The sequence below is a fragment of the Numida meleagris genome, chromosome 16, assembly GCF_002078875.1.
Source record: "Numida meleagris isolate 19003 breed g44 Domestic line chromosome 16, NumMel1.0, whole genome shotgun sequence".
In the NCBI taxonomy this organism is placed as follows: domain Eukaryota; kingdom Metazoa; phylum Chordata; class Aves; order Galliformes; family Numididae; genus Numida; species Numida meleagris.
In genome coordinates, this window is record NC_034424.1 from 9305459 (window position 1) to 9333198 (window position 27740).

At 49.4% G+C, this 27740-nt stretch overlaps 1 protein-coding gene across 1 annotated transcript; it reads right to left on the reverse strand.

The window, feature by feature from the left end:
• On the reverse strand, window positions 1894-21744 carry NR6A1 (nuclear receptor subfamily 6 group A member 1; the record flags this gene model as incomplete). Its single annotated transcript, XM_021413644.1, is given in 8 exon segments — window positions 1894-7579; window positions 8590-8742; window positions 10770-10891; window positions 15271-15525; window positions 16089-16316; window positions 17195-17352; window positions 19286-19341; window positions 21514-21744. Coding segments are annotated over 8 exon segments (1292 nt in total), but the record flags the coding sequence as incomplete, so codon positions are not given.

Sequence of the window (27740 nt, forward strand, 5' to 3'; positions counted from 1 at the left end):
CTTTTGTTTACTATTCCTGCTTATGTGCCTCATTTTCTTCAAGGATAAGAGCTCTCTATAGGAATCTTTATTGTGATGAGGTTAGCAGAGAGAAAGATTTCTTTTCGGCTTTCTTTCTCTTTCACAGCTGATTAGCGGGGTCACCCTGTGGGGAGAGCAGCGTGGGGTGGGAGCCCAGCGCCTGCCTGGGGGGCCGATGGCCGCTCCCCGCCCCGCACAGCCCCATCCCAGCACCAGGCACCAGCAGGGAGCGGTGGGCAGGAGCCCGCTGGGGACACACTGCCGCTGTCCTGGCAGCGGTGGCTGTCCTTCGTCTGACCCCTGCACAACGTGGGAGCAGCTGGTGGCAAGGTGGGAGCCCAGAGGAGAGAGGGTGGTGGTAGGGAATGAGAACAGAGGGCCCCTCAGCCCGGAGCCATGCCTGCAGGCCTTTGCCCATCACACAGGGAGCCCCATCCTCACCTCGCACCCCACCCTGGATGCGGGTGACCCTCCGGGGGACAGCTTCTCTCTTTAAGAGGAAGGCGGCTTATCCTTGAAAGTTACTTTGTGAAGGTCAAGAGTGGGACTGTGACAGAACAGCCTGACAAACGCATCTCCCAAAGTCCTTGGGCCCGATAATGTATGTCCCGTGCAATGTTGACACTGGTGATCCACCAAAGATCAGGTTAACAAGTTTGACGTTGGTGACAGCGTGATTTGTTCAGCGCTGGCTCTGGATTCATAGAGCAGTTGGCCTTCGGTGATAAACTATGGCACTCGGCGCACGAGGCTGCGGCAGTTGTCACCAGCCCGAGCTCAGAGATGAAAAGGAAGCAGAGCTCTAATCAAAATACAGTGGTCAGCAGAGGTTCAGCTGGAAATTAAAACGTGTCGGTACTTTTCCCACCGCAGCAGCCCCCGTGCCACTGAACATCCCCAGGCTCTGCCTTGGCGCTGGGCAAACCCAACCCTGCAAGTACAACGTCCTCTGCACCGCCCCACGCACCGCCAACCTCCAGGGCCCCTCGGGGAAAAAATCCAGGCAGTATGGCCACAGGCATTGGAGCTGCTCCACTGAAAGGAGAAGTGCTGTAAATAAGCAAAATGAACACAGTGGAGGGGCACAGGAAAAGGGAGAGTACATGGCAGAGGAGCAGAGTGGCGTGGCTCATTCTGAGGCTCAATAAGCCCCCGAAGGAGCAAGGCAGGAGTGAGCAATGCTGCAGAGAAGCTGGGGTCTGGGACATGACTGACCTGCAGCCATCCTGCAGCCACCGCTGTTTGGCTTGGCCCAGAGCGAGGCAGCTCCTCTGTCCTGCTCCCAGATCAAAGCCCTTTTGGGTCTGAACAAAAGGATTTCTGTTGTTGAAAGAGATGCTGGAGACTTTCCTAAGTAAAAAATGTCTGCTGAAGGAGGACAATGCTGCCCTCGTGAGCAACCCTACGCGGATCCATCTGCTCCATGCAGGACCCAGAGCCACCATCTGTACGTTCAGCAGTTCACAGACTGCAGAGCAATGCCAAGACAGGCTCAGTGCCAGTGCCCAGTGCATGGGCCTCGATGTGCACCCACTGCATACAAAGATGCAAACATGAGAAGCTCAGCGCAGTGTCCACCTCACACCACCTCAGATCTCCAAAGGGTTTGTGCAGTCTCCACAGCTGCTGTCAGTGCCCCCAGGCATGTGCACTCTTCTGGCTGACCCATCCTGACCCTGCTGCCCAGCCCTTGTGGTGGGGCCAACACCTCGCAGTGCCCCCGGCCCACCCCGACACCTGCTCTTGGTGAGACACGGGCAGGCTCATGCACCCCATGAGACCCAGTGTTGCCGAGACACGTCCTAGGGCCAGCAACTGGGGCAGCCACACCCCAGGGCAGAGGATGAAAGCAGACAGCAGCCCGGCCAGCAGTGCAGAACAATTCACATTTATTAGTTCATACAGCTAACACTCGCTAAACATGCGTTCAACACTTATTGGTCACATTTCCACAGGTAGTCAAGTCACAGAGCAGAGCAGCGGAGCGGGGACAGCGCTGTGCCCCGTGCGGGCTGGGGGACGCCGGTGAGGCCGCAGCGAGGCCAGGCCAGCTCCAGCTGTAACAGCATGCCATGCCAGGAGACATCCGGCTTCCCTGATTTACACAAGGGATTGTGGGAAAAACGCAGCGTGCTGCTGGGAGAAACCATCTCTGGGAACGTCTGCGGAGGGTCCTACGCACTAGGACCATCCCGCTTTGGGAATGCCCTATGAGCCAGGACGCAAAGCTCTGCGAGCCCCAGGCCAGCAGCGCAGGGACGGGGCTGCAGCCTGCTCCAGGCTGGGCTCCAACAAAGCCAAGCCGGCAGAGCACATCCTGCACCGTGCTGCACCAGGAGGGAATGCAGAGCTCAGCCCTGCACGGCACCGCAGCGCTCTCACCCTGCACCTTCAGCACTGCGTGGCACCCGGCGCCTGGGGGCGGCGGTGGCCAAGGCGCAGAGCATCGCTCCATCACACAGCCACCGCCAGCAGCAGGGCAACAACTGCAGACGCTCTCTCTGGGCCGCACCAGCACCAAACACCGGCAGCATTTTGTTTTTCACACAATCCCTTTGAGATGATAAACAGGATGTCACACGAGGTAGTTTTGTCATGGAAATTGAGTCAATAATGTTATCAACTATTACAAGACATTTTATAAATTGTAAGAAAACAATGAATCGACAAAAGGCTTTGTTAAGGTTGATCGTCATCTGGTTTCAATTTCTGTTTCTTTTTGCCCCTAGGGGCATTTCTGCCACTGAGCTGTGTTGCTTCTTTCATAGACCTGTTAGAGGTCAACCGCACAGTATCTCTTGCTTTTTTCAATTTTTTTTTCACGGCAGAGACATTGCCTGCATTGCCCCAGCTCTCTGCACAGCTGCTGTAACCTCTGCACACACGCCCCGGCCGCGGCTTGCGGCCCCACTGCCGACGCTGACCCCGGGGGCTCAGTGCTGCTGCTCTGCAGAGCCCGGTGCTGCTGTGGGTGTCCCCAGCAGCTGCAGAGAGCCCTGTCCATGCGTCTGAGAGAGACAGTGCTCCGAGCAAGCATGAAGAGGAAGCTGCACCAACTGGAAATTAAAATGCTCCAATTCCTAAGTAACCAACCGACAGCAGGGATGGGACTGTCTGCCAGAGACTCTGTCCTATTAACTAGCACCCAATTTTAGCTTTCCCGTGAGCACTGAACACATTTGACATAGAGGGCAAAAAAAGGATGGGGTACATCGGTTGGATTTGGTGATCCAACCCAAAGAGTTCCATGATTCTGTGAGCTGCTTTGAAGATGGAAGCAGGGGGAATCTCCCACTCCCCGTGGTGACGCGCCCGCAGGGGAAGTGCAGCTCCCCACGAGGACGGCACGTTGCCCTTTGCCATTCCCAGGGCACTGAGCGGAAGGCAGCGCGCTTCCCAGCAGCAAACCCAGAACGGTGCCCCCAAAATCTCCAGGGGAGGCTTCGTTCAGATCTCAGAGTCCTCCAGACAAGGCATGAAAGAAGCAACCACTGCAACATCAAAACTTAGGGTTTCTCTGGGTCACGTTTAAATACTTATCCCTGAGCTGCTGTGCGTTGCAAACAACACACTGAGAACCCAGAGAAACGCTACGGCTTGATCCTGACGTCTCATGCATCACCCCCAATTCACACATCATCTAAAACTTAAAAATCAGCTTCACACCTAAAGTAGTTCCCCACGTTTCCCCCCTTCTCCTGCCTTCGGCATGGCAGGGATGATTGCCGCTTATTATCCTGAGAAATACAGAAATAACAACACTTCACAGACACCAAGCTTCATAGCTTCAAATCAAAACCAAGAAAGAAGAAAGAATGAACGGTAAATAGCACATTCACAGAAGATTTTTTTGTTTGTTTTGTAGTTTTAAAAAATGTAATAAAAAGAAATTCAAGTTTTTTGTTTAAAAAGGTTGGTTCGAAGGACAAGACTTAAAACAGTGAACCTGAGTTGGCTGTGCCCGCCCCGTGCAGAGGAGCCCCTGTGCGTGCGGCTCAGACGCTCCCGTCAGCCCCTGCGTGACAGCGGACTGGAGAAGCTCAACATTTCAGACCTACAGAAGATGCCGGAGCTACAGCTGGGTCCCACAGCACACAGTGCCCCAGCCAGCAGTGCGGGCCAGCAAGCTGAGACAAGCGAGATGGCAGCCACCAGCACGCCTCACCGTTAGAAAGCAGCTGGTGTGCGTGCAAAATGGCTGCGGGGCCTGATCCTGCCACGCCACTGTTGCCATCTGCAGGACCTTGAGGTTAGGAAGGTCCTGGCATCTGGGAGCTCCTGGCAGCCACGCACAGCCCTCTCGAGGAAAGAACTTGCTGCTGACGCACCACAGAGATGCGGCTCCGCTCCTGGGACAGAAGCCCCACCTGAGGCAAGCAGGGAAGGAAAGCCAGCGGCTGTCAGAGCTTCTGCTCAAGGCCTGGGGTCTCGCCCCTGGATCTCAGACTCATCCCCATCACCTGCAGCAGCAATTTCTGCTCTATTCTCTCCAATGCTGACGAGCCGCAAGCTGTAAAACAGCAACAAGGTACCTACGCAGACCTCCTCTGAAAAGGTGAGCCCGTGCATTTCAAATTTATGTCCCAGATCTCTGTTTGGATTAAAAGTAACTCTTCAGCTTTCCATTTGCACAAATGCTATGAAGGAGAGGAGGGGGTCAGTCAGCCAATTTATCTTTCAAATCGGGGATAAAAATTGACTTGTCATGGCAGAAAATTCTACCAAAGACTATTATTGTTGATTGATTCCTCTATGACAGAAGGTCAGATAAGCAACAGCAGATAGATACCAAAGATAATGAACTTCCCCCTACTAGCATTAAGCACAAATAAAATATGAGTCCCTGTAAACCGAATGTTACGTGAAGAATGGAACAAAAATTCCAACCTTTCCAGGGTGTCCTTCAAACCAAATTCACAAATACATCTAGCGACTGACCTAACGTCTCTACATTTCTAGCTACATTCCTACCTTCTCATAATACCTGAGTTCGCAAAGCAACACATTCACTTTACCCTGTTTAAAAAATACAAGTCATTAGAGGACTCGGTGCAGAAGGTATTAAGAATGACTGTCCAGTGAGTTACATTCTGGTTTGGTGTACTAGCTTCTCCCTTACTTGTCAGTTTAGTAAGGCTCTTCTACTCCCCACAATAAATGCTGCCAATCGACCTTTACAAAATTTGGTGTATACAATAGAAAGAACATTTGTTGTTGATTCATCTTCCTAAACGAATTTAGGGGTTCCGCCGTTATCGGTACAGCATGAGTCTTGGGAGTATTTTGGATAAACTCAGAATAACAAACGGATTGGTTTTGTTGAGTATTTGGCAATAAGATGACTGCTTTTATGTACACTTATTAAAACTAACTCTCATTCATCAGCAGATTATACAAATTCAGTGATTGTAGAATAAAATTATTCCTATTCAGTTTAACAATTCTTTGAGTGTATAGAACAGCAAGTCAGAAGATAACCCGTAATAAAAAGATCATATCAAGCTATTTGGAAATTAAAGTTAAAAGCGGAGAAATACTTTCTAACTTACAAACAGGTATACTAAAATCTTCCCATTTACACTTGAGGTATACGATGTATGCAGAAGGCCTTCCTGAGAAATATGTGCTTGTCTCATTTTACAATCAGAAAGTAAATGAGATTTACAGAACCAACTTTGGATTTGTGAAGCTCTATCAAACTGAACTGCTGCTGGTCCCAGCAGCTGTTACCCGTAACATCATATTTAAATAGTGAAAAATGAACAGCTAGTGGACTTTTAGAAAAGGGAAACCATCAAGCTGGAAGATTCCCAGGCAGAATTCCAAAGAACGCAATGCTGCCCTGGGTCTGCTGTTAGCCAGCAGCACGCCCCCGAGGGGCAGCCTCAGCGAGCAGCCAGCTCTTCCAGGCAGCACCCGGAGCCCCACATCGCTGCCGAGTAACCCAGAGAGTGCCAAGCCAGTGGCTCACAAGGGCTCTTAGGCTGCAACAGAATCAGCACCCAAAATCAGAATAAGAGTACCTCCCTGAAACTCCCCACCACCACTATGGGAAGGACGCCAGGAGATTACCCACGAGATACTCAAACTGAGACAAATGCCAGCATTGAGCAATTACTCAGACAGCTACCCGGCTGTCATTAAGCCATTCCGCCATTCGCTGGAGTGGTGTGGAGGTTGCTAGATGAAAAACCCAAGCCTTCCAACACCTGGGACAAACAGCTCACCATCTTGTGTAGCCATACCAATTTTTCCTGGTAAGAAGGGATTTCACCAAACAATAAAACTATCTTGACAGGATACAACTACGGATCATGCACTCCCCGAGTCCAGCAGACAAAGCCATGCCAGAGGATCCTGGAGTCCTTTTGTCACCATTATGCAGGCTGCATTTCATCACAGGGTAAGTTAGCAGTTCCCAGAAATGAGCTGCTTCTGATGGCTGCAATGCAGAAGTCTCCTCAGTAGTCAATGACATCTTTGGGGAATACACTAAAAGGGGCAACCCTGCCTCTTCCCTCAGTAGGTTTTTCCTGTTTTTATGAACCTGAAATGGATGTTAAGGAAGCAATTAGAAATTATTTGCAGGTCTCACTCTCTCAACAAGAGAACCTTACTGCTGCCATGCTGGGAGCCTGCTATGAACTGCAACAGCACAGTTTCAATTAAACAGAAAGGCATTGCAGCAGCAGAGGCAGCCCAGCTGGGGAGGCTAGGGAAGGAGGGCAGCTCGCCATCCCACAGATCGAGCTGGGAATGGGTGAGAGCCCTTCTTGGCTCAGGAGCCCTCCAAACCTGGTGGCAGGATTCAAGAAAACCACAGGCATTACCACCTGCATCTGAAAACTGCTGGAGGAAAAGGAAACTACTGGCTAGACAGACTTTCCCTTCTTCTCCACTCCCTTTTTTTTTTTTTTTTTTTTTTTTAAGTTTTTTAAACAAACCAAAAAGCTTGGCACTTCTCTAACACCCCCTTTTCCAAAATCGTCCATTTGGGATACTGACAGCTCTGTCAATGAGGTGAGGCAGTTTGAATTCTACGACAAACACTTCTGGATACAAATCACGAAAAGAGCAGTGTGCGAACAGCATCTTCTCCTTGAGGTAGTCTTAGTCATCTCAGTCCCCAGCCCCAAAATACAAAAGAACTAACCCTAACAAACACTGCAACTTTAAACATCTTCACATTCTGTAAACTGCTGGAGAATGCATCTGCTGCATTCATACAGAACCATGTGCATCGTGTTGAAGATCATACATTCAACTCTGTCGTGAAATAAATATATAGGAAAAAGAGTAAAAAAAAAACAACAAAAACAAACAAAAGATTCTTGCTACAGCGGCAGGGACACCCATTGCCCTGTCTCAGCACCTCCCTCCTGCCTTGATCATGTTTCCCCCTTCCTCTGGAGGCGAGCCTGCTCCCTGCCTGAGGCACAGAGTAAGGCACCGGCCGGGGCAAGCTGGGCTCACTCTTTGCTCACACTGGTCTTGCAGGAATGCAGAACGGCCTTAAAAAGGAGAGGCAGCTGCTCCAGCGGGACATTCACCATCTTTCCTGTTAAGAAAAAGATCAGAATTAGCAGCCATTCCTGAATCAGATTTCCGAGAGACACCTAAGCCAGCTCCACTGATGACGGTTTTACCTTGAACCTCTCAGAGAAACAGTTAATCATCCTCCCGCTACATTAGACATTTGATACCCATTTGGGCACAACAGGATTTATTATTTACTGAAATGAAAGCTAAATAAATGGGCAAAGTCAGATCAAAATGATTTCTCCACAATGGAGCAGTATTTACAGAAACTGGGAAAGACTAAATCCTTTCCCTCCTCAAACTCCCTTGTTGATCTCAGTGAGTAAATTATGTGCGCTATTATGTGATTATTATCTGGTTTATTACAACAGGGTAGGACGAAGCACACGGAGCCTTGACACAAGGAGACAAGTATCTTCCTTTACCACAACATCTAGGAACAAACAATATCTTAATAACACCAGACCCTGCAGATCTAATTAGTGACACAGCTGAACTAGGAAATTCACCCGCACGTCTCAGAGGTGCCGAGGCCCAGAGCAGCCAAGGCACGGATTACCTGCAGGCCTGCTGCTGCCCTGCTGACTGAGCACCCCAGGCAGCACACGAGGATTTCCCTGCCTCTCCTGAAACAACTCACACCAGGACCACGCCTGCTTGAGACAAAATGCCTTTGAGCCAGGATGGGAGGGAAGAAAATAAAAGACGAGCCTGACTGAAATGCTGCACGTGGGCACTTCGGGGGCAAGGCCCACCTCCTTGGGAGCAGGGGAACACGAGCATACAGCACACGTGCCTGGCACAGGGGGCACAACAGGGACAACGTGCCAAAGAGTCGGCATGGCTGGGTGACCTGGGGGTGGCAGAGACCGCCTCAAAGCCAGGGGAGCAGCTCGAACAGAACGAGGTCTCACATAAAGACCCTCCAACAAAGTGGGCAAGGATTCCATTCTTGTACATTAACTTTTTTTCAAAAGCAGATTTAATAATTTGCAAATGATTGCCGTGGGAGAAGAGCTTAGAAGTTACCTGCAATATATCGTATCTCTGGCAAACACATCATTAGATCCGGGAAACGGTTTGGCTGGTGCGGGTATTTGTACTCTGTGAAGTCCTGGCAAACATACCAGTACCGCTTATTCAGCTGCTCCAGTTGGGATGCATTGGTTAGACCTCTAATGTCTGCAAGCAAATATGATCACAGCGATAAAAACATGAGGAAAACAACTGAGAACAGCAGCAGATTCACACTTCTTGGGAGGACAGACTGATTTCTAAAACTCTAAGCTGGGTCACTGTTTTGGAGGCTGACTGTGAGTGCCCAGTTACACAGAGACTTCACTCCCGGTGTGCCTGGGCACAAGACCTCCTTCCACAAAGACGTGGATGGGAATAGCTGATGCCCTAACCTGCTCATCTTCAGTGCTCAGGGCACTCCCTTGCAGATAGCAGCTCTAGCAACCTTAAATCCCTGCCTGGCTTCTGTAAAGCAGCTGCGTGTCAAGGTTTTGTCCTCACAGCGGATCCAATGTAATACTTCCTCAGACAGAAACATGGTGATTTTGGCTGTATCATCTTGGCTGAGGAAAGCGTTTGACTCTGCTAATTCAAGGTATCATCATATTTCTTCCCATCTGCTTATGAATTATGTCAAATGAGCTTTACAAACTTGACAAGTTCTTATTTTAAAATTCAGCTTTACCCACATCAGGCAATGAATGCAAAGGAAAAGTGGACGTTTCCAAGCCATGAGCGTGGCAGGAAGTCCCACTGCCACCTTTCAGCATGATCAATGACATCTGCTGGGTGTCCTGGGGGGGATCCAATGCGGTTGGAATACGGAAACTACGCGACCCTCGCTGTGGGCTCAGTCTCATGAGACCATCTGACGGAAGAGGCATTTATCTGTTGCCCAAAAGCTGACTTTTAAAAATAATTTTCAGGTATTTCACATAAAAAATTGCAAACTTCAACTAAAAATAAAAGAAGACAGGAAGTTAATGAAAATACATTTTGGAAAACAATGGAGACAGCTAAAGAAGTGTCAGGAAACTGCCCAGGGAAGCAAACCGGAATCTCAGCCCGGGCACACATTGAAGCGTCAGCACTATCTCCTGGTGAAAATGAGTGGGGGAGGAGGGAGTTTTCAGCACATTTTACAGACTGCAACTATCTTTCACAGCATGAAAGACTCTGGGGACATTTATTTCCAAAATTACAGCTGAACACCATCTATTAAGCATTTTCCTCTCCATACTTCTCTTCATTTATGCACACACAACATAAAGAAATGTCCCAAGAGGCTCCACAGACTTGTAATGGCAACAGGCAACTACTGGAAAGGGAGTCACAACAAACCTATTGATTCCAAACTATTTCAGCCCATTGCATTTGTTAGGAACTGACCAGGATCTCCTTGCACATTGAAGAATTAATTTACATTTCATTTTGCATTGACTTAATTAAAGATTTTCAAGGGTCTTGCAACAGGCTTAACTGCTGGCTCCAATACACTGGTTAACCAACAGGAGGATACCACCCCTCATTAGGCAGAATTAATTGCCTGCACATTCATTCCTGAACACTTCCCACTTTAAAGAGTTAGCATTAGACATAGGAAAATATATTGGTGAAGATTCTAAATAGTAGGAAGCCAGCTAGGTGACCCCAGCATAAATCCTGAAGGTAAATCACTTAAGAGAGTCAGGAAAGCTCTACAAAGGAAGGATCTGTTTTTACAAAGCCACTCTTTCAAGCAGAAGAACAAACACATTTTCAGTTTTGAATCTGTGAAAGATTATTATTTACTATGGAAAAAAATCATGCAAATTAATTGTTAATTTGCCTAAACATCCATCTACACCAATGTTACTTTCAGACGACTGCTGAAAAGTTCATCAGCAGCTGGTAAGTAATCAGTCACCCAAATGCTCTCCAGACAAATGTTACCAGTTCCTCTGTTATATTCTTACTCTGATATGAGCATTTTAGATACATTCCAACTGTATGTGTGGCACAAGTACTGTCCTTGGTGTCTACATTTAAAGGCAATAAAAGCAACTAAGCAAAAGCATTCCTTCACTTCCAGAACTTCCTCACACTGGTGTCTGCTGTCTGCATGACAGTGGAGGCTTTGCAGAGCCCACATCAGTCCCTGGGTTTCAGATCCTTCCTCCAGCAGGACTGATTCCTTCTCTTCACTGACTCACCTTGATTTAGGAAGTTAATGGCTTTCATGCATGCATACTCCTCGTTGCTGACCTTCAGTTGGTTGAATTTGCGAAAGAGGTAGATCAACCGCTCCATCACCTCCATCCCCTCTTCACTGAATCTGGAGGACAGAGATCACACATCAACATATTTGGGACACAGCCCACACAAGAAAGGCAAGAAGCTCATTTTAGGAACTTCAGAGATTTTAAAATCTTGCAATAGTATTCAAAAAACCCTCACCAAATCTGCTTCAAGTCTGCTGGGACTGCTAAATGGAAGTAGAAGCAAGTGCTTCAGTTTATTTCCAGCCTGCTCCAGGCATCCAGTGGAGCCAGGAACATGCTGTAACCTCTTGTATGCTTGCAGGCAAGCTGCTTTGCCTCTCCACACTTGTACTGCCCCAAGTCCCAATCAGGACAGCACCTTCCCACCTGACGGAGCAGGCATCCTCCTTCACTTTGTATTTCCAACACCAGAAGTGCCTACAGTTTCTTTTATCTGTGTAATGCCATTTGAATTAGCGTTGTTTTAAACATCAGAGAATCTCACTGACCCACACACAACAGCGCTCCTCATTTATCTAATGGACAGGTGAGGACCTCCCATCCCCTCCCTAAAATTCCCATGAGGAAACGTGGGACATGGAGACTCCATACTTCTGCACAACCGTATTTATTGCCCATTATGGTTTGCTCGTCTTCCTCAGCTGACAGCTTCTTGAGGTGAGACACTGCAGTAAGGCTGGGACCCTCCTTGCAAATACAAATATGCACCAAAACACAAATAACCAAGGCTAACGTGAGTGAAACTCCAGGTTGCAGATGCAATACCCGAGGTTAATCACGGAGTCTAAGTAAGGCCTGCTATTTCCTTCTGAACCCCTTCCCTCAAACAGTCCAGGCAGGAGTCATTGTGCATTCTACACATACACTGAGACCCAATGGCAGCAGCACTGCCGCCAGTGAGGGCTGTCTCAGGCCCACTGCTGGGATCTGCAGCCACCACGGATGCCAGTCCTGAGAAGTTCTCCCCCTGTACGAGCTGTATTCACTTCTGAACGCGTGTTGCTTGCACTCACAGAGCTCTCAGTCCCCTGCACGGCCGCCCCGCTGTTTGTCAGCGCAGCACACAGAGCAGATGGGCTATTTGTCACACATCAGCACGGGCTCGCTCAAAGCAAGCAGGTGAGGAGATACGGTCCCACGGGGGAGCCCAGCGCTAAACACACAACTATAAACATCTAAGAAGTTCCATAAACAGGAGGGGGATGAGATGTTTCCAAGAAAACCATCAGCCTCAGGCACAGGAAGCCTGCTGAAAACAAGCTGCAGGCTTCTCCCGGAGCTCCCACCCCAGCCGAGAGAAGCCAGGAACCAACAGGTGGCAGAGGGCAGCCCCATGCACAGGGACACGGCTCCTCCCCCCTGGGAAATCGCCCGGCGCAGACCTTAGGGGCACAGAACCCAGCCCCCGTGCTGCAAGAGGAGCCAGGCCCCGCACACCAGGGGTGACTGCAGCAGGGGTAAGAAGCAGGAGCAAGCTGCAGGGCGTGGAGCGGCTCTGGTGCCTGCAGGAGCTGCCCACGTGTGCAAATGGCCAGTACCGGCCTCTCCCGAGTGCCTCTCACCACAACATCACTGGTTTCAAAGAAACCGTGGATTGCATAAATCCTCAGAAGTGGGACAGAAGTGTTTCGGCAAGCGTCAGCTGCGCTCTGCCATTGTACCGCACAAAGAATAAGAGCGCAGCCAGAAAGTCAGCTCTGAATAGAACGAAAATAGAACTCTTCTCACTGAATAGCACCTTATTTTGGCATGGATGTTTGTTTACTTCAAAGTTATTTGTAAAATGCACGGTGGAGGTTGGCCTCAGAGAAGCGAAAACAAGCTATCTGAACTTTGGGTCAGTTCTTCAGGAAAGTAATATTGTAAGTGATGAAAGCCTTGTCGGCTAATCTAAAGTTGTACAAGTTTTCTTGCTCTCAAGTTGACATTAAAAATCTTGCAGGTGCAAGATTGCAAAGCTCAAGAAGTTAATGAGCACAAAGACCACTCAGTTGTCTGTGGAGTTTAATTGTTTTTAGAGCATGCATATTTTTACCAGCCACTCATCACTTCATAAATCCAGGAGAGCTCTTCTCTCATTCCTGCAGTTGAACTGCCTTAGTTTTCCTTGCATACTTTCCTCCCCCTTTCAAACAAAGCTGTTCTGTTTTTCACAGCCCTATTTCTTCCCGAGGACTGACTCCTCCACACACCTTTCCTCGCAGTTTACACCAGGCGTGTTTCTGGCTATGGGTTATCAGGATCAGCTGGGAAGAGGGGGAAGAGAAGCGCTATCAGAAGAGTGCTGGGGGAGGTCAGGAATCCATTCATTTCATATTCACCTACAGAAAACAGCACAATAAAAGAAAACATTTGATCCAGCAGCCCAGGAGAACGCTCAGCCTGCTGTTAGAGTGGAATAAGACACAGGATCCCATCCGATGCGTTCACTGGCACCTACCTAAGCATTAGAATTGCCCCTGTCATTTTGCTAAATACCAAAATAACCCCAATGAGCCGGACCAGCACAGCTCAGAGCAATTGTTTTCACCTGGCTGCGAGACCAAACTTCATTCTGCAATAACCACTAATCAGCACTGGAATTCTCCAAGGAAATGGAAGCTCTTCAAGAAACCCCTCAAGGCAGAAACCTCTCTTGATGAGTTCCCTCACAAATCCGAAGGAAACAGCTTCTCAGGAGTGTATGTCCCCCTGCCACATGCACACAGTTACGCTATGGATAAGCTGCCACAAAGACAACAGAGACTCAGCCCTCATCTGTGCAGCTTCCCGCAAATGGCTTTTGGTGTGCATTTTCCCATTTTCCCTAATGACAATTAGCGATACTTGAAAAGCTAAATCAGAAGAGACCACAGCAGCATTCCACTCCTAAGAATGCCTATTTTCACCCATGTGCACAGATCTCCTCTGAAGGACCTTTGAGGCTACTGGCTTTGAATCTCCCGTTTCTGAAGGGGGAGGGTTCCTCCTTTGTCCTGTTTTCTTACCTCTCGCTCGTATTTATCACAAACCCCAAATGAAACACACGCTTCTCTTTCGAGGCTCTGACCAGGACAGCGCAAACAAAAGGAAGGATGAATATAGGAACAAGTGTTATTGTGCTTCCCTCTGACCCACGCTGCTCCCCACAGGAGCAGCACCAGGCACGGGATGAATAGCAACGGCTGGGCTGAGCGTGTGGAGCAGGAACCTGCCCCAGGAAACAAGGCATCTGGGGGCAGCCCTCACCCCCCCCCCCGTGGCCCTCAGCAAGTTGGTCTCCAGGGGGTGAAGGGAAATGCACAAAGGAACCTCAAGGAACTGCTCGGTGGTACAATGACCTGAGAGTACAGACGTACTTTAAATCTCTCCTTACTAAGCATTTAGATCCCCCAATGACTCCTGCAATACCACCAAACCTGGCACAGGCAGAGCACCAACAGAGCAAACGTTAAAGCGGAGGGTGGGCAGCAGCCCAGGTAAATCCCACCTATTTTGTCATGACATTGTAAGATTGTGACTGCTGCCAAAAGGATCTGGCTGTCACGAAGACTACAGAAGGAGAAGAAAAAAAAAAAGCATAAAAAAATCATCACCCTGGCCAAAATGATAAATGACAGGCAGGTTACTCAGAGCATCAGATAGTACAGACTATGGAAAAACAAGAGCTAAGTTGCAACATCTTTACATTTATGAAATAAAAACAATGAAATAGCAATTAATAATGAACACTTTGATAATAAAGACAACCAGCTTTGTGAACAATCTTTCCATTGCCCAAACAATTTTTTAATTTCTGTATCTCAGGGTTACCCAAAGTGTCAGATTAATTTGTTTCATTCTCCCCACAATAAAGGTGGTTTGTAGGGTTGTGCTGAAGGGAGATGGCATTGCTACAGGAGAGCCACCCTCAAGATGATGCAACCAGAACCTGCTTCCTCTTCCAATAGCTGGGAATTCTCTGACCAGCTACCTGCTTGGGCAGCCAGGAGCCTCTCTGGCTGTTAATACTGTTGTTAGCTTGAAAACAAAAGCTCCACGCTGCTTTTTTTTCTCCCTCACTTACAGTTTGATTTCTACAACTTTTATGAAAGAAATAAGAATAAAAAATGGAATAAAAAATTCAAAAATGTAGCAAAGATTCTTAAAGAAGGATGTAAAGAAAGTTCAGGTAAAATTAGGAATAAATCTGCCATGCGCTGAGAAACACAGAACACAAGTTTTTGTGAACTGCATGCAGCCACAGAGACTAGACAGAAAAATTGTCAGTCTCGACAGAAACCACAAACTGAAATCTCAGGACATCTACTCCAGCTGCATGACCAAAAGGAAAGGAAACATCATACACCTCCCTGTGAAAGGAAGCCTTCATTCAGCACCAACTAGCCATGGCCTGTCACATATGAAGTCTCAAGTACACATTGGAAGCACAGAACTCCCACCGGCGCCTCACCTGTGCAGCTCATCGTCAGAGGGCGAGTACTTGGAGGTGACGTCCGCGAGGTCACCAAAGATCTGTTTGCTGTAAACAGTCAGCGAGGAAAGCAGGATCAGCTCCTGCCAGGTGGAGCTGAGCAGGCAGGTATAGTCCTTGATCGAGAGTTCACAGAAGAACGGCAGCTTCTTGATCCAAGCAATCTGCCTGAAAAGCAATTCATCCGCCAGACGACACAACAATGCAAACAGCTCTGCCTGAGTCACTTTATACCTGCAGGCACAGTTAATATGAAGGCATAAAAATAATTAAAAACACAGAATGACACAATCTGACAAGGCACTTGAAAAGCAAGAAAAATGTCACCAGAACTGGTGTGCGAGCGCCCGGCATGCCAGTGCCCAGAGTGTCACCTGGCGGCGGCAGCGGCGATTGCCAGCGCCTTCTGGGGCCAGGGGAGCACCCACAGGCTCCTGGACACGGGGCAAGCGGCCCCCGCAAGCTGACCCTGCGTTATTCCAGACCCACGTGCTTTCCCAGCCATGGTGCTCGTCACCAGCTCTTGTGCGTGGCTAGTGCCACCTCAGGGCTGAAACTACTGAACTCCGCTGCTGCGCAGCCTCAGCCCAGCACGTGCAGCCCGAAGCACTCCGCAAAGTCCCAGCCACGGGCACGGCCCCGCCACAGGACAGGCTCTGCTTTGCTGCCTGCAATGCGGCTGCAGCAGCTCCCCATGCTCCCCGTGCCGCCAGCGCCCCGCGCAGCACGGCAGCTCGCTGGAGCACAGCCCAGAACGCGGAGCTCAGGGCCGCCCCCACCGCGCCGAGCGCACTCACCCGTCTTCAATGAGCATCGGCGTGCCGAGCGGCTCCAGGTCCTCCGCTGACACCAGCTGGTTGATCAGGCTGTGCGACTGGGGGTCCAGGCTGCGCGCCTGGGGGGGCACCAGCGCCGAGTGAGCAGAATAGCTAAAAAGGTGCGGGAGGTACTGATAGTGCGTGGACACTGGCGTCCCAATATATTGATCCCTGAGTGCAGCAAATCCGTTCAGCTCCATGGACCTACTGGAAAAGGAAAAGCTTTTTAATATACTACAAAAATTCCACCCACTTCATTAAAACGTTAAAAATCCATCTACAGAAATGTGGATATAAATAGAAAAGGAAAAAAAATGTGAACGAATGAACGAAAAATCCCTTTGTGTTTAAATCCTACATTGGAAATAACTGAGCATGCAGATCGGGTGCTTTGTGCTGAGCCCGGCCCCGGCCGGTTCCTCTGAGCAAAGCGCAGGGAGCAGCTGCTCAGCAGCCATTCTGAGCAGACACCCGACTGCAGCGAGCACTTCCACTCCTGCTTTCTTAAAGGGACAGAATTTATGACTGTAAATTAAATAGTTCATATAGCTACTGAACGCAAATACCTCCTGGCTTACAATGCAACTGAAAGCACATGGACTGCAAGCCTGAGATCCTTGCTGTGTTTACAGTCCAACGCTGAATCAGGAGGCCAGCACTAATGGTAACTCACAATACAACACCGCCAATTAGCAACCTAACTGGAATTCATTTATTTTCAAAATCTGAGCACAGTGAAGTAAAAGAGCATATACAGAATGAGCAGTGAAAGCTAATCAATTTGCCATGATCGGCAGGAAAAAAAAAAATCAATACAAATTAAGAGCTCTACTTCAATTATTGGAATTTTAACTCAACATTGCCTTCTTTTTTCATTTCACCACGAGCATTTCACCTCTCAATTCAGTATTTTTCAATCCAGTGGCTGTCTTTCTAAAAGTGCACTTAGAGATGTAAGGATGTGCAGCACGTTCAGCTTGCACAGAGGTATTCCCAGTGAACTTCTCCTACATTGACCCCAAGCATCACTCAAGAAAACAGTCAGAATTATTACAAGATGAAACTCTTCCAGAGTTAATTCCCACCTTGAAGATGGAGTAGATACAGGTGAAGGCTGGTTGCTCTCAGAAACTCCATTTCCAGGGGAACTGTGGTCGCTGTCTCCATTGTTGCTCCATGACATGTTTGCCTCTCCCTCAAATTCTTGTCCGGACATAATTCTTTCAATCTCCTCCTCCGATATCTTTCAGAAATAAGATCAAGTTAGTGCCAAGCTGCTGCTTCCACTGAGAACAGAAACAAGGCAGAGCAGAGCTTCCATATGCAAACACCCACTGCAATGAGCAGGGCCGGAGCTGGCCTGTCCTCACAGAAACACTTCACTGTTCCTACAAACACCCTTTACACTTAACAACATATATGAAAAATTCTATTTACAGCTGATGGTGGCGACCTTCAGCTCCAGCAGTACAATTCAAGTGTCAATAACAGAGCAGAGAGGAATGGACACACGAAAGGATTATGTCAAACACACACAGCAATGAGCCGTAAATCAGCCACTGTCAAACAGCACAAAACCACGGAGCAATTGCAGCCAGTCCATCGAGAGCATCCCTCAATACTGAGCAGGGTAAAACGCTTCAAGGAGCTGGGTACACCCCTGGAGAAGAGTTCCCTCAGTAGTGAGGAGTATGCAACATCAACGTTTTGGGCTTTTTTTTTTTAGCATTCTGTGCATTACCTCTTCGCAAGGCTGTCACAGCATGGGGAGACCTCACATCGACATGATGCAAGAAAGGGCAGTGAACTCTGAACATAATTTTCAAGCGCCTAACATTGTTCACAGTTTATTCCAGTCCTGAAAAACAGTCAGATACAAGCACGAGGCTTACCAGGGACAACATCTGAAGAGTGCAATAGCTAATGGGCCTCACCCCGGGACATGGAGCTGATGGCATGATCTATGGTCCAGCAGTGACTGATCACATCGACTCAGAGGGCCAGGGCCCCGCTCTGGCTAGCAGCGGCTACTCTTCTACTATAGAGGCATTTTGCAGAGAGGCATTAAAAACTGAGTCATCAACTGGCCAGAAATAAAAGTTTCTTCTTCCTTGATAAACCCACGTGGACTTTAAGAATCAGTAACTAACACTATAAATACGATGTCTGCAAACAGTAGAAAGTGCTATATGATTTCTAAGGGATTTTTTTATAATTTGGGCTCCCTTCCGCTGCTGGCAGCCAGCGGGGCTGTAGGAATTCTTGCCTTCTTCTTGGTCAGTCAGAGAGGATCTGTGCTTTCTGGCTGCCTGGCTTTTCATGTTTTTTGTTTTGTGCTGTAGTGAGTAGTGCTTTCATAGGTACACTGTCAAAGAAAATGCTTTTGGTGTTCTTTCTGTTTTATTAAAATAAACAGTAAACTTTTTAAAGACCGATTCTCCAGAAGCCAGCTAGAAACAGCCGCCAATCCTCATGCACTCAGTACAGGCTGCTGTGCTGAAATACCTCACGTTTTACAAGACATCTCCAGACAAGCTCTGTCATCAATCAGCAAGACATTTACTGGGAGCCCCTCTTGCAACAACTTTAGAAATTGCAGTGCACAGCCTGCAAGATTTACTGGGAGCTTTGGAGGGATTGAGGTCCCTGTGCTGCTCACGAAGGACAGGCAGCTCTGACGGCTCCAGCAGCAGTGCAGGGATCCCAGGCTGCCAATGCAGGCACCCACCATGATGCCCCAAGGCTGCAATGCATCCTCTCCTGCAGATGGCAGAGTCAAGTTTTACTTACAAACTTCCTGTCCGTGGCATGCACCTCGAGCAGACAGGGCGACAAATCCCTGCTGTGCTAGCAGGAGGCAGAGGCATGTCTGGGGGGCTCTGCCAAAGCAGCACCGCCCCTATGTGCTCCCAAAGGCACTCAGTGTCTCTTTCTCCACCCCAGGGTGTGCTGCTCATGACTGGCTCCCAGCAGCTAGAACCAGGAGTAATGGCAAGGAAACCACATGGAAAATGCACCTCCTGCAGAAATGACCGACCTTCCTCATCCCAAAATGGCCATCTGCTTGCCTTTTCCCAGCCACAGCAGGGGGAAGCCCAGCTGCTGCAGAGATGAGTGCCAAGGTCAGCAGAACAAGAGCAAAAGAGAGCCCTAGAGAAATTTCTGCATGTGCTCACCTGGACAGGTCCAATACTTTTGTTTCTGCCTCCTGGCATGCCATCCTCTCTGATTGCTGAAAGACAACCAAATCATGGTAAGGAGCAGTGCTATTTGGTATTTAAAAAATAGATATGTACTATTCTAATATTGCTTTTATGTCTTAAAAGATTAATTCTGATTAAAATGCACTGGAGTGCAGCAATTCTCACCCCAATAGCAACACACTTCTGTGGCAACAAGCATTATTTGGAGAGGTTAGTATGACCCTTGAGCAACAAGGAATGAAGGAACAGTCAGTCCTTTATGACAATTTTGTTTTAATTCGAGAGATGGCATATGGAAAGCAACCCTACTGCTCCTCCTGAAGTAATTCAACACTAGAAAACTAAATGCGAACAGCAGAATGTCTAACTCCACTCCACTCAGCCTGTGAGGCTGGCACAGGCCTGGCTGCACCCGCCCAGACTCCGCTGATGCTGCAGACGACACAGAGATAAAGCAACTCACTGCAGCTGGCTCACACTGCCACTGCTCCAGAGGGTCAGCCCTCCCAAAGCAATCGTGGAAAGTGGAGGAGATATTTCACCAAGCTGGCTGCGTGCAAACTATTCATTTAAAATTCGTTACTACACTGAGCTAAGCAGTTTCATTTCAGAAGAGCAGCCTGGTTGCTCCGTATAGCAGTTGCATTCATAAGGCTCTTTAAACAATTCCAGAAAGCTGCAAAGAAGCCCGATTACAGAAATGCTGCCGGAGTTTTCCTCCCACCACAGCCACCCTGCAGAGAAGCAGTGTCTGCGGTGCCTCCTGTCCACCCAGACCCAATCCCCATGTTTATCAGGGCCCAAGCTGTTTCCCAGCGGCCGGGCAGACTTGGCAGCAGGCTCTCCCAGCTGCGCCGTGACCTTGTCGCTGTCCCTGTTGTACAGTGCACGGGGATGGGGGGGCTCTCCAGAAGCAGAAAACTAGAGAAAATCTAAGGGAAAATTCCTGTAGCAGGAATTCCCTGTACCATACCTGGAGATGCTTGGCAATACTTCCTATTTGCTGCGATATTTTATTTGGGTATCAGTGAAGATAAACACCCATTCTGGTAGGAGGCTCAGCCTTTGTTGACTAACACCATGCCCTGCTGTTCACAGCTCTGTCTCTGAACTCTTCTGTCTCCCAGATTACAGTGCATTCAAGATGTTTTGCCTAAGTGCAAGTTTTGGAGCCTTGCTAGCTGTGTATGCTGCAAAAAGGTGTTTGGGTTTGCTGGCAGGCCATCAGAAGGCTTCCAGAGGGCTGGCTAGTTCAAAACACGCGTTGGCCAGGGGAGCCGTCTTGCTTCTGGCTGGCAGGGCAGCCAAACTCTCCTCGAAGCAAGTTCCTTTCAAATGTTAATCTCTATGGTTTATCTGAATTCAAAAATGTAGACCTAGTTATGAAGTAACTTTGCAACTTGATCACAATCATTTTCTTGTACTGGCAAGCCTGTCCCCAGGAGGCAGCACAGGGCTCGCCGCAGGACCCTGCTGCAGGTCTCCTGAGCCTTGTCCCTTCCACAAATCCACTGTGTGTTTGGGAGGTTTGTACCATGTGAACTCTGCAAATGTTTACATGTAGCTCCAAATCCCTCCTGCACACAGCAGTCCTGACATGCTTGCAAAGAGTCTTAAATACCAGCCCATGAGCAGCTGCGTCCCATCCCCACTAAGGCGCCTGCTACAGGACTAGGGACCTGCTGGCCGGGAGATGGCGGCGCTGCCCCACGCCTGCAGCTCTGTGCCTGGTGCCAGAAGGACAGACAGCAGCACTGGACACCTGTGGGAGAGCACAAGGGGGTTCTCCACGGGATGGGGGCAAGTAGCAAAGACAAAGAAAGCTTTGGGACTGCTGCCAGAGCCCCCAGGGGCTTGCTGCTGGCCCTGCACAAGGGATCTCACAGCACCAGCAGTTAGGGGTTTTAGAATAAAATACTCTGATTTATAAAATTCTGATGACAAGATATGCTCCCACCTGTGTGACCCTGAGCTGGAAGGAGTTGAGACTCCACCTGCCTTATGGGCAGGGGTGGGGCAAAGACAAGCCAATGAATTTGAGAAAGACCAAGATTTATTTAAGTTGTTGCTTATTTATGCAAGTAAAATTTTAGTTTTTGCTTATTCAGGCTAAAAAGGTAAAGGCTGGCTCTGTCTGAGATCAGCTACAACTTTTGTTCCACCCCTGTGCCTCCACCACTGCCAAGCTCATGTTTCTTTACCTTTCCGGTTCATCCCCATCTGGAGGCATTTGAGCAGCCGGCAGTACTGGCATCTGTTGCGCTGTTTGCGTGACATGACACAATTCTTGTCTCGGCTGCATCTGTAAACCCGCTTGTTGCAAATGCTCCTTTTGAAAAACCCCTTGCAGCCCTCGCAGGAGATGATGCCATAGTGCAGACCCGTAGCTCTGTCCCCGCAGATCAGGCAGGTTCGCTGATCAACCCGGTCATCTGGAAGAAAAGAGAAAGGGCTCTGTGGTCAATAAAACAACTTCACCAAGCGATCTTATATTTTCCAATGGGACTGGAGTTGTCCCCATGGCCATAGACCAAAACCTCCTCAGAAGAGTGCATTTCGCAGGTGCCAACGCTGGAACCCCGCTCCCAGCAGCCCAGGCACCAGCCGGCCCTACTGCCAGGCACAGGAGCAGGCAGGGCTCCACTGCAAAATAATCTCAGCTCACCACATCCCGCAGGATTTAAATCCAGGAATTCTCAATAAGTGACAAAAGAGTGACAAGTCAACAAGAATGATTAACAGTAAACCCCAAATTTGTCTCCATAACAGCCTCTGGAAATGCCCTCTTTCTTAGTCATGATTTACCAGAAATGTACAGCAGTTTGGAAAACTGGGCGCTTCTTGGGTTACGAATTGCACAGCAGGTCCTGGCACTGAAAGCACAGAATGCCTGGCAGACACCAGCACGATGCTGCACCACACGCGGGAGAGCGGCCCCAGGATATGGGACAGGCAGGGGGACACAGGGACACGGCCACCTCCACAAAGGCCTCGCTGCACAACGCATGCACCCACAGCCTGAGTGTTATTACAGAAATGATAACGAGATTAAGCTGCCGTGACTTGATTTTACTATTCCTTTTCTAAACCTTTGGAAGGCCTTTGGATGACAAAAAATGTAAATTGTATGACCCCCAGCAACAGGAGCTGTCATATTAAATTCAGTATCTTAAGACTGTAACACCCCCTCTGAGACAGAAGAGGGATGATGCACAGCTCAGCAAGAACCTCTGTGAGCACGCAGTAATCTTCATAGACATGGATGTCAAATGGAAAGTAAAAAGTAAATGATGGCTAAAGCAACCAACTTCGTTAACCTAGAGTCAGTATCTTTAGGGACATCTAAATTCTGCTTCACATTAAAAGTTAACTGCATTAAAATGATGGCAGCAAATTGCACCAGCAGCTTTCTGCAGCAGCAGCTGTTCAACCACAGGCCAGAGGAACCTCTCATGCCAGGTGAAGCTCTGGCTTCTCTGCCCCAGTTAAAGTACAAAATCCTGACAGTGTGAGCAGAGCTGCACTTAGAAGATGGGCACTACTCCCATGGGCTCTGGGACAGACAGATTCGTCACATCCCTCACTCAGCTTCTTTCTCAAATGTCGGTCATTACATGGACACATGGGTGCCCTGGCCTGGCGAGGTGCAGGAAGAACTTTGTATGGGGTTTGGTGACAGGACTCAGGGAACCGCACCTCTGCACCTCACTGCTGCATTTCCTCTGGGAGTTGGTTAAGATGGTTTAGTTCTGGTATGTCTTAACCTGAACACAACTGTGCACTGACATGCAGAGCTGCCCGCAGCTTCCGCAGGCACCAGGAGGTGGCAATGGCTGTCCAGAGCTCCCGGGGATGGGTGCTGCAATCCAGCTCCAGTAGCAAGCCTCTGCCCTTCACACAACAGAGCAAGTTGCTTAGAAGGCAGAGGGAAGTGTGTACATCCTTCAGGGGCCTGACGTGTGGAATCGCTCCTTTGCTGCCAAGGGTTCAAATCACACAACAGAAATGGCTCCAGAAGCTTCCATAATAGCTACAGCTCAAACTGGGGAGCGTGTGGCAGTGCCTGGGGAAGATGCCACACAACAAAAAGCTGGAGAAGCGGGAGGAGAAGAGCAGGAGCTCCCCAGCAGAACACTACCCCCATGGCTGGAGTCCAGCCGCCCAGAGGCCACAGCAGGGACAGGAGTCACAGCCAGGTGCTCTCCAATCCCAATGAAGTCTGTGCCAGCTGACAAACCTTTGGGTAGCTTCTTACTACCAGAGAACACCTGAGCTCAGTAGCAATAAACAACCCAAGCCCATCAGGGTCAGGAACAAAACCAGTTTTCAGCTCCAGGAGCCAACCAAAAATTCAAGCCAGTTGCTCTTCTCATCTGTGCCTTTCTCTGCAGCTCAAGCCCAGTAGTAACCACAACTAACTGGCAGTCATTTCTTAGACTTAGCAATGAAAGCATGCAAATTCACAAATTTCACTGCAATTGTTCTAGAAACTTAAAATAAAGGCCTGGGCAAAGGAAACACAAACTTTAACTGAAGAAGCCTTTGTGGTGTCATCGCTGCTCCACAGCACTCCCAGTTCTACAGGACTGACCAGCTCAGGTATGTGCCTGAGGAGGCAGCGGGACCGGCCGTGAGGATCCCAGCGGGCCGGGGCTGGCTGGGCATCTCGCTGGAGGCCCAGGCACACCCGCAGCTGGGAACTGCATTATCTCCAGCTCTCTGGTAGCCGAGGGGGTTGAGCAGCCCTCTCTGAGGGGCTCGGCATAGCCCCAGCTCCGCTCCTCACCCCCTCCAATCCCAGTGCCATGAACTGGGCCTGCAGCGGCCTCACACACTGCACAGTGCTGCAAACCCGCACCACCATCGCCTCACACACCGCACAGCACTGCGATCACGCACCGCCATCACACGGCCTGCAAGCCAATGGTGGGGATTTAAATGAGGGCTCATTTCCAGGCGCAGCTTTTTGTTGTGGGAAGAATAGGGCTGTCACCAAGAGAACATAGGAAGCACGGCTGATGAAAGCAGGCAGGAACCAGGGCCTTCCCTCGCAGTGCCCATTTCCCCTCTAGCATGGCAGTGGTGTGAGCAACTCCACTGCTGCCATAACCTCAGGCTGCACATGCCACGCTGCAGAAACTGCTCACTGGCGAGTTTCCAGGTTAAAATTCACCGCAGAACAGTGGCAACACATCACAAACAAAGAAAAAAACCTCTTGGGAGCAGAGAAAAGAGATGCCCATGTACCTCATAAGCTGCTACTCCAACAAAACTGCTGAATGAAAATAATTGCCCAGGAGTTTCGGTCGTTTAAAAAATCCTGTAGGAACTGCGGTCAGGCCCATGATGATCCTACTGCAGCCCACAGGTTTGCCAGCTCCTCACCTTTACCATTTTTCACTCTACTTAGTGCAAGCTCCTTCTCTGAGACAACACCGGGGCTGAGCCTTACAGAGCTTGTAAAGCACAGGTGGACTGAAAGCAGCCTTGCACTGGGGTGCCCTCAGCTCCCTTCACCTTGAAATTTCACGGTAACATTGTAGGTATTACCATTTGAAGCAAAGAAGCCCTCCCTCCTCCCACCAGTTCCTCTGGTTTTAACAACCACACGTGACAATACTCAATAAGAACCAAAGCTGCTGATAACGAGTTATTCCAAATGGCTTGCATGTGGTTTATCTGGAAACATCCTTCCTTTCAGCTCTCCTGATAGATCTCACACATAACGGGCTCATACGTGGGATATTCCGGCTTTGTTCTCACCACCTATTGTCGCAGGGGCCACTAAATCAAACAGTTGCTGCCACGACAAAAGCACTCACAAAAATCTCAACCTCATCTTGAACCCTGAAGATTTTTATGGCTACTCCCTCACTAACCCCTCCCCAAAGCCACATTAAAGGATGTATTGTTTTCAAAGGTCACGGTAGGTTTCATACCATGTTTTAATACAATGTAAATTCTACGAGAATATTATGATGTTACACAAGAGTAACACAGACAGTGTGAGGGAGCAGGGGGGACCTCTACTTGTCTGTTCCGCAAGGCAAACGGGAGAAGCCGCGCACTTGTTTTCTAAAAGACTTGCTTTTTCCCTCAATGAAACGAGTGCTCTTGATAATGTTAAAAAAAAAAAAATCCCTGTGAATTTTCAAGAGGAAATACCTTAGATTCCTACTGAAGCACACGACACTCAACTTTCTGGGCACGTTTGTATACAGGCATAGAAAACACAAGTACAGAAAGTATTAAAACCCACAAATGAGCATAGAAAATACAGAGCAAATAAAGTGTTGGGACTCATGTTCAGACTTCAGCAAGCATCCGTCATCGCTCACTGCTTTTGGGACAGGCTGGCAGCACCACACGTGCCGGGGGATGGATGCTGGCAGTCCCAGGGCTGCAGAAAGGCTTCGCAGCTCAAAAGCACAGCAGCTCCAGCAGCCGTGAGAGCTCTGCCAGGAAACCAGCGCCCGTGTGCACACAGTCAGAGCGCTGCCTGCAGCACCACGGCTTTGCAGCATCAACACCTCTGTGCCCGAGGCACGAGGATGTAAAACCCCAGTGAGGATCCCAGAAAGGGAATTTATTGGGATTTAGTTTTGTTGAGAAGGGATGACGGAAGATGCAGCTTCCAGAAGTTCAAGCTTGTGCAGCTGAACACGCTTTAAAGCAAAGAAAATGTTCCCTAGAGAAGAAGATTACAGATGACACTCAGCACTACAATTTATCAACAGATTTAACATCTTCATCACCACATCTTGTTCCTCTCCTTCTTCACTCACACCCTGGAGCTCTGGGCTCACAGCACTGCTCAGCGTGCTGAAATCCCAAGCTGCTCTGCACCAGCTGCCAGGGGCACGGGGAGGGCAGCTCACACGTGCTGTTAAATCCCACCCAAACCTTGCTCGCCTCTCCCCTCTGATGATGCCTCAAGCACCAGCAGACACGCTGAGATCCCCTTTCCCCCTTCTCTTACCTAATGATTTCTTTCACTTTCTTTTTCTTTCAAGAAAAATGGCGACTGAGCCGCTGGGGCCTAGGAATTGCCGTGGTGAGCTGACAGCAACCATAGGAAAGGTTAATGCACATGGACAGCCTCAGGAAAGAAAAGAGAAGGGGGGAAAAGGAGGTGGCCGGCTGCCTCATTCTCACTACTGTAAAAAGATGTTATGCTACGGAGGCACGGAGCGCTCGGTCAGTGCACCTCCGTGTGCTACCTCACCCAGTAATTGCATCCAACACACACAGACTCGGTCCACATTGATTTTTTCCTGCAGAAGGGTTCGGTCAAAAGAAAGCCCTCATAAAGAAGTCAGGGGAACCCCACGCCTCTATGCACGGACACATGTCCCCGCTGAAGGACCACCAGCACCGTACGGATCGCCGGGCACCGGGAGTGCAGCCCTGCAGCAGCCAGCACAGCACGGCTCAACACGGCACAGCACAGCTCAACACTGCACAACACAGCACAGCACGGCTCAACACAGCACAGCACGGCTCAACACAGCACATAGCTCAACACTGCACAATACAGCACAGCACGGCTCAACACGGCACAGCACGGCACGGCACGGCACGGCCGGCACAGAGCTGAGCGGGTGGCTGCACAAAGCCCCGGGAACAAAAGCCCATTTCACCAAAATGTGCCCCAGCCCGGGGAAGGCAGCCTGCAGCTGCTGCGGGGGGAGCGCACATCAGCACAGAGCTCCGCGCTCCGCTTCCTCAGCGATCAACTTTCTGTAATCCGATTAAAAAAAATAAAACTTTGCTGTTCCAGCACGGCCATATGCTCCCTGTTAAAGTCTGGTTGAGACCGCTTTTTTTAATGGATCAATTACAAAGCAGTGAGATTACAGCTTCCCTTCCCAAAACGACTTCTGCTGCGCTACCGAGGCCAGCTGGATGTGCAAGCACAGAGAGCGATGTGCGGTTAAGAAATCTCGGGTTAAGAAAGCACGGCCGGGAGCCGCGCTGGAGGCAGGCCCGGCACGACGGAGCTCACGCCGGGCGCTACCGAGCACGCAACGCGCTTCCCTTCAGCGCTTTCCCCCGCAGTATTTCTGTCCCGACTCCGAAGCACACCTAGCGGGGCTTTGCCCACGCGGGAAAAAAAGCCGTAAAGTATCTGCGAAGCAGCGCTGGTCCCGGGGGGATGGAGCTGCCTTATCGGGAGCCGGCATGACCCCGATACTATCCATAATTAACAATACTAAAAAAAGCTTTTCCAGATGGTCCAACGGATTAGGAAGTTTCAAATACAAACAAATCAAGGCACAAAACAAACGATTTTTTTTTTTTAATTACACGCAGCTGCGGGCAGCGCACGGCGCCGAGCTCCGGGCCGCCGTAACCGCGCAGCGAGAGCACAACAAAGCGCTGCGCCGCGCTCGGGCCGCCCGCAGCCCGCAGCCCGCTCCCACCGCCC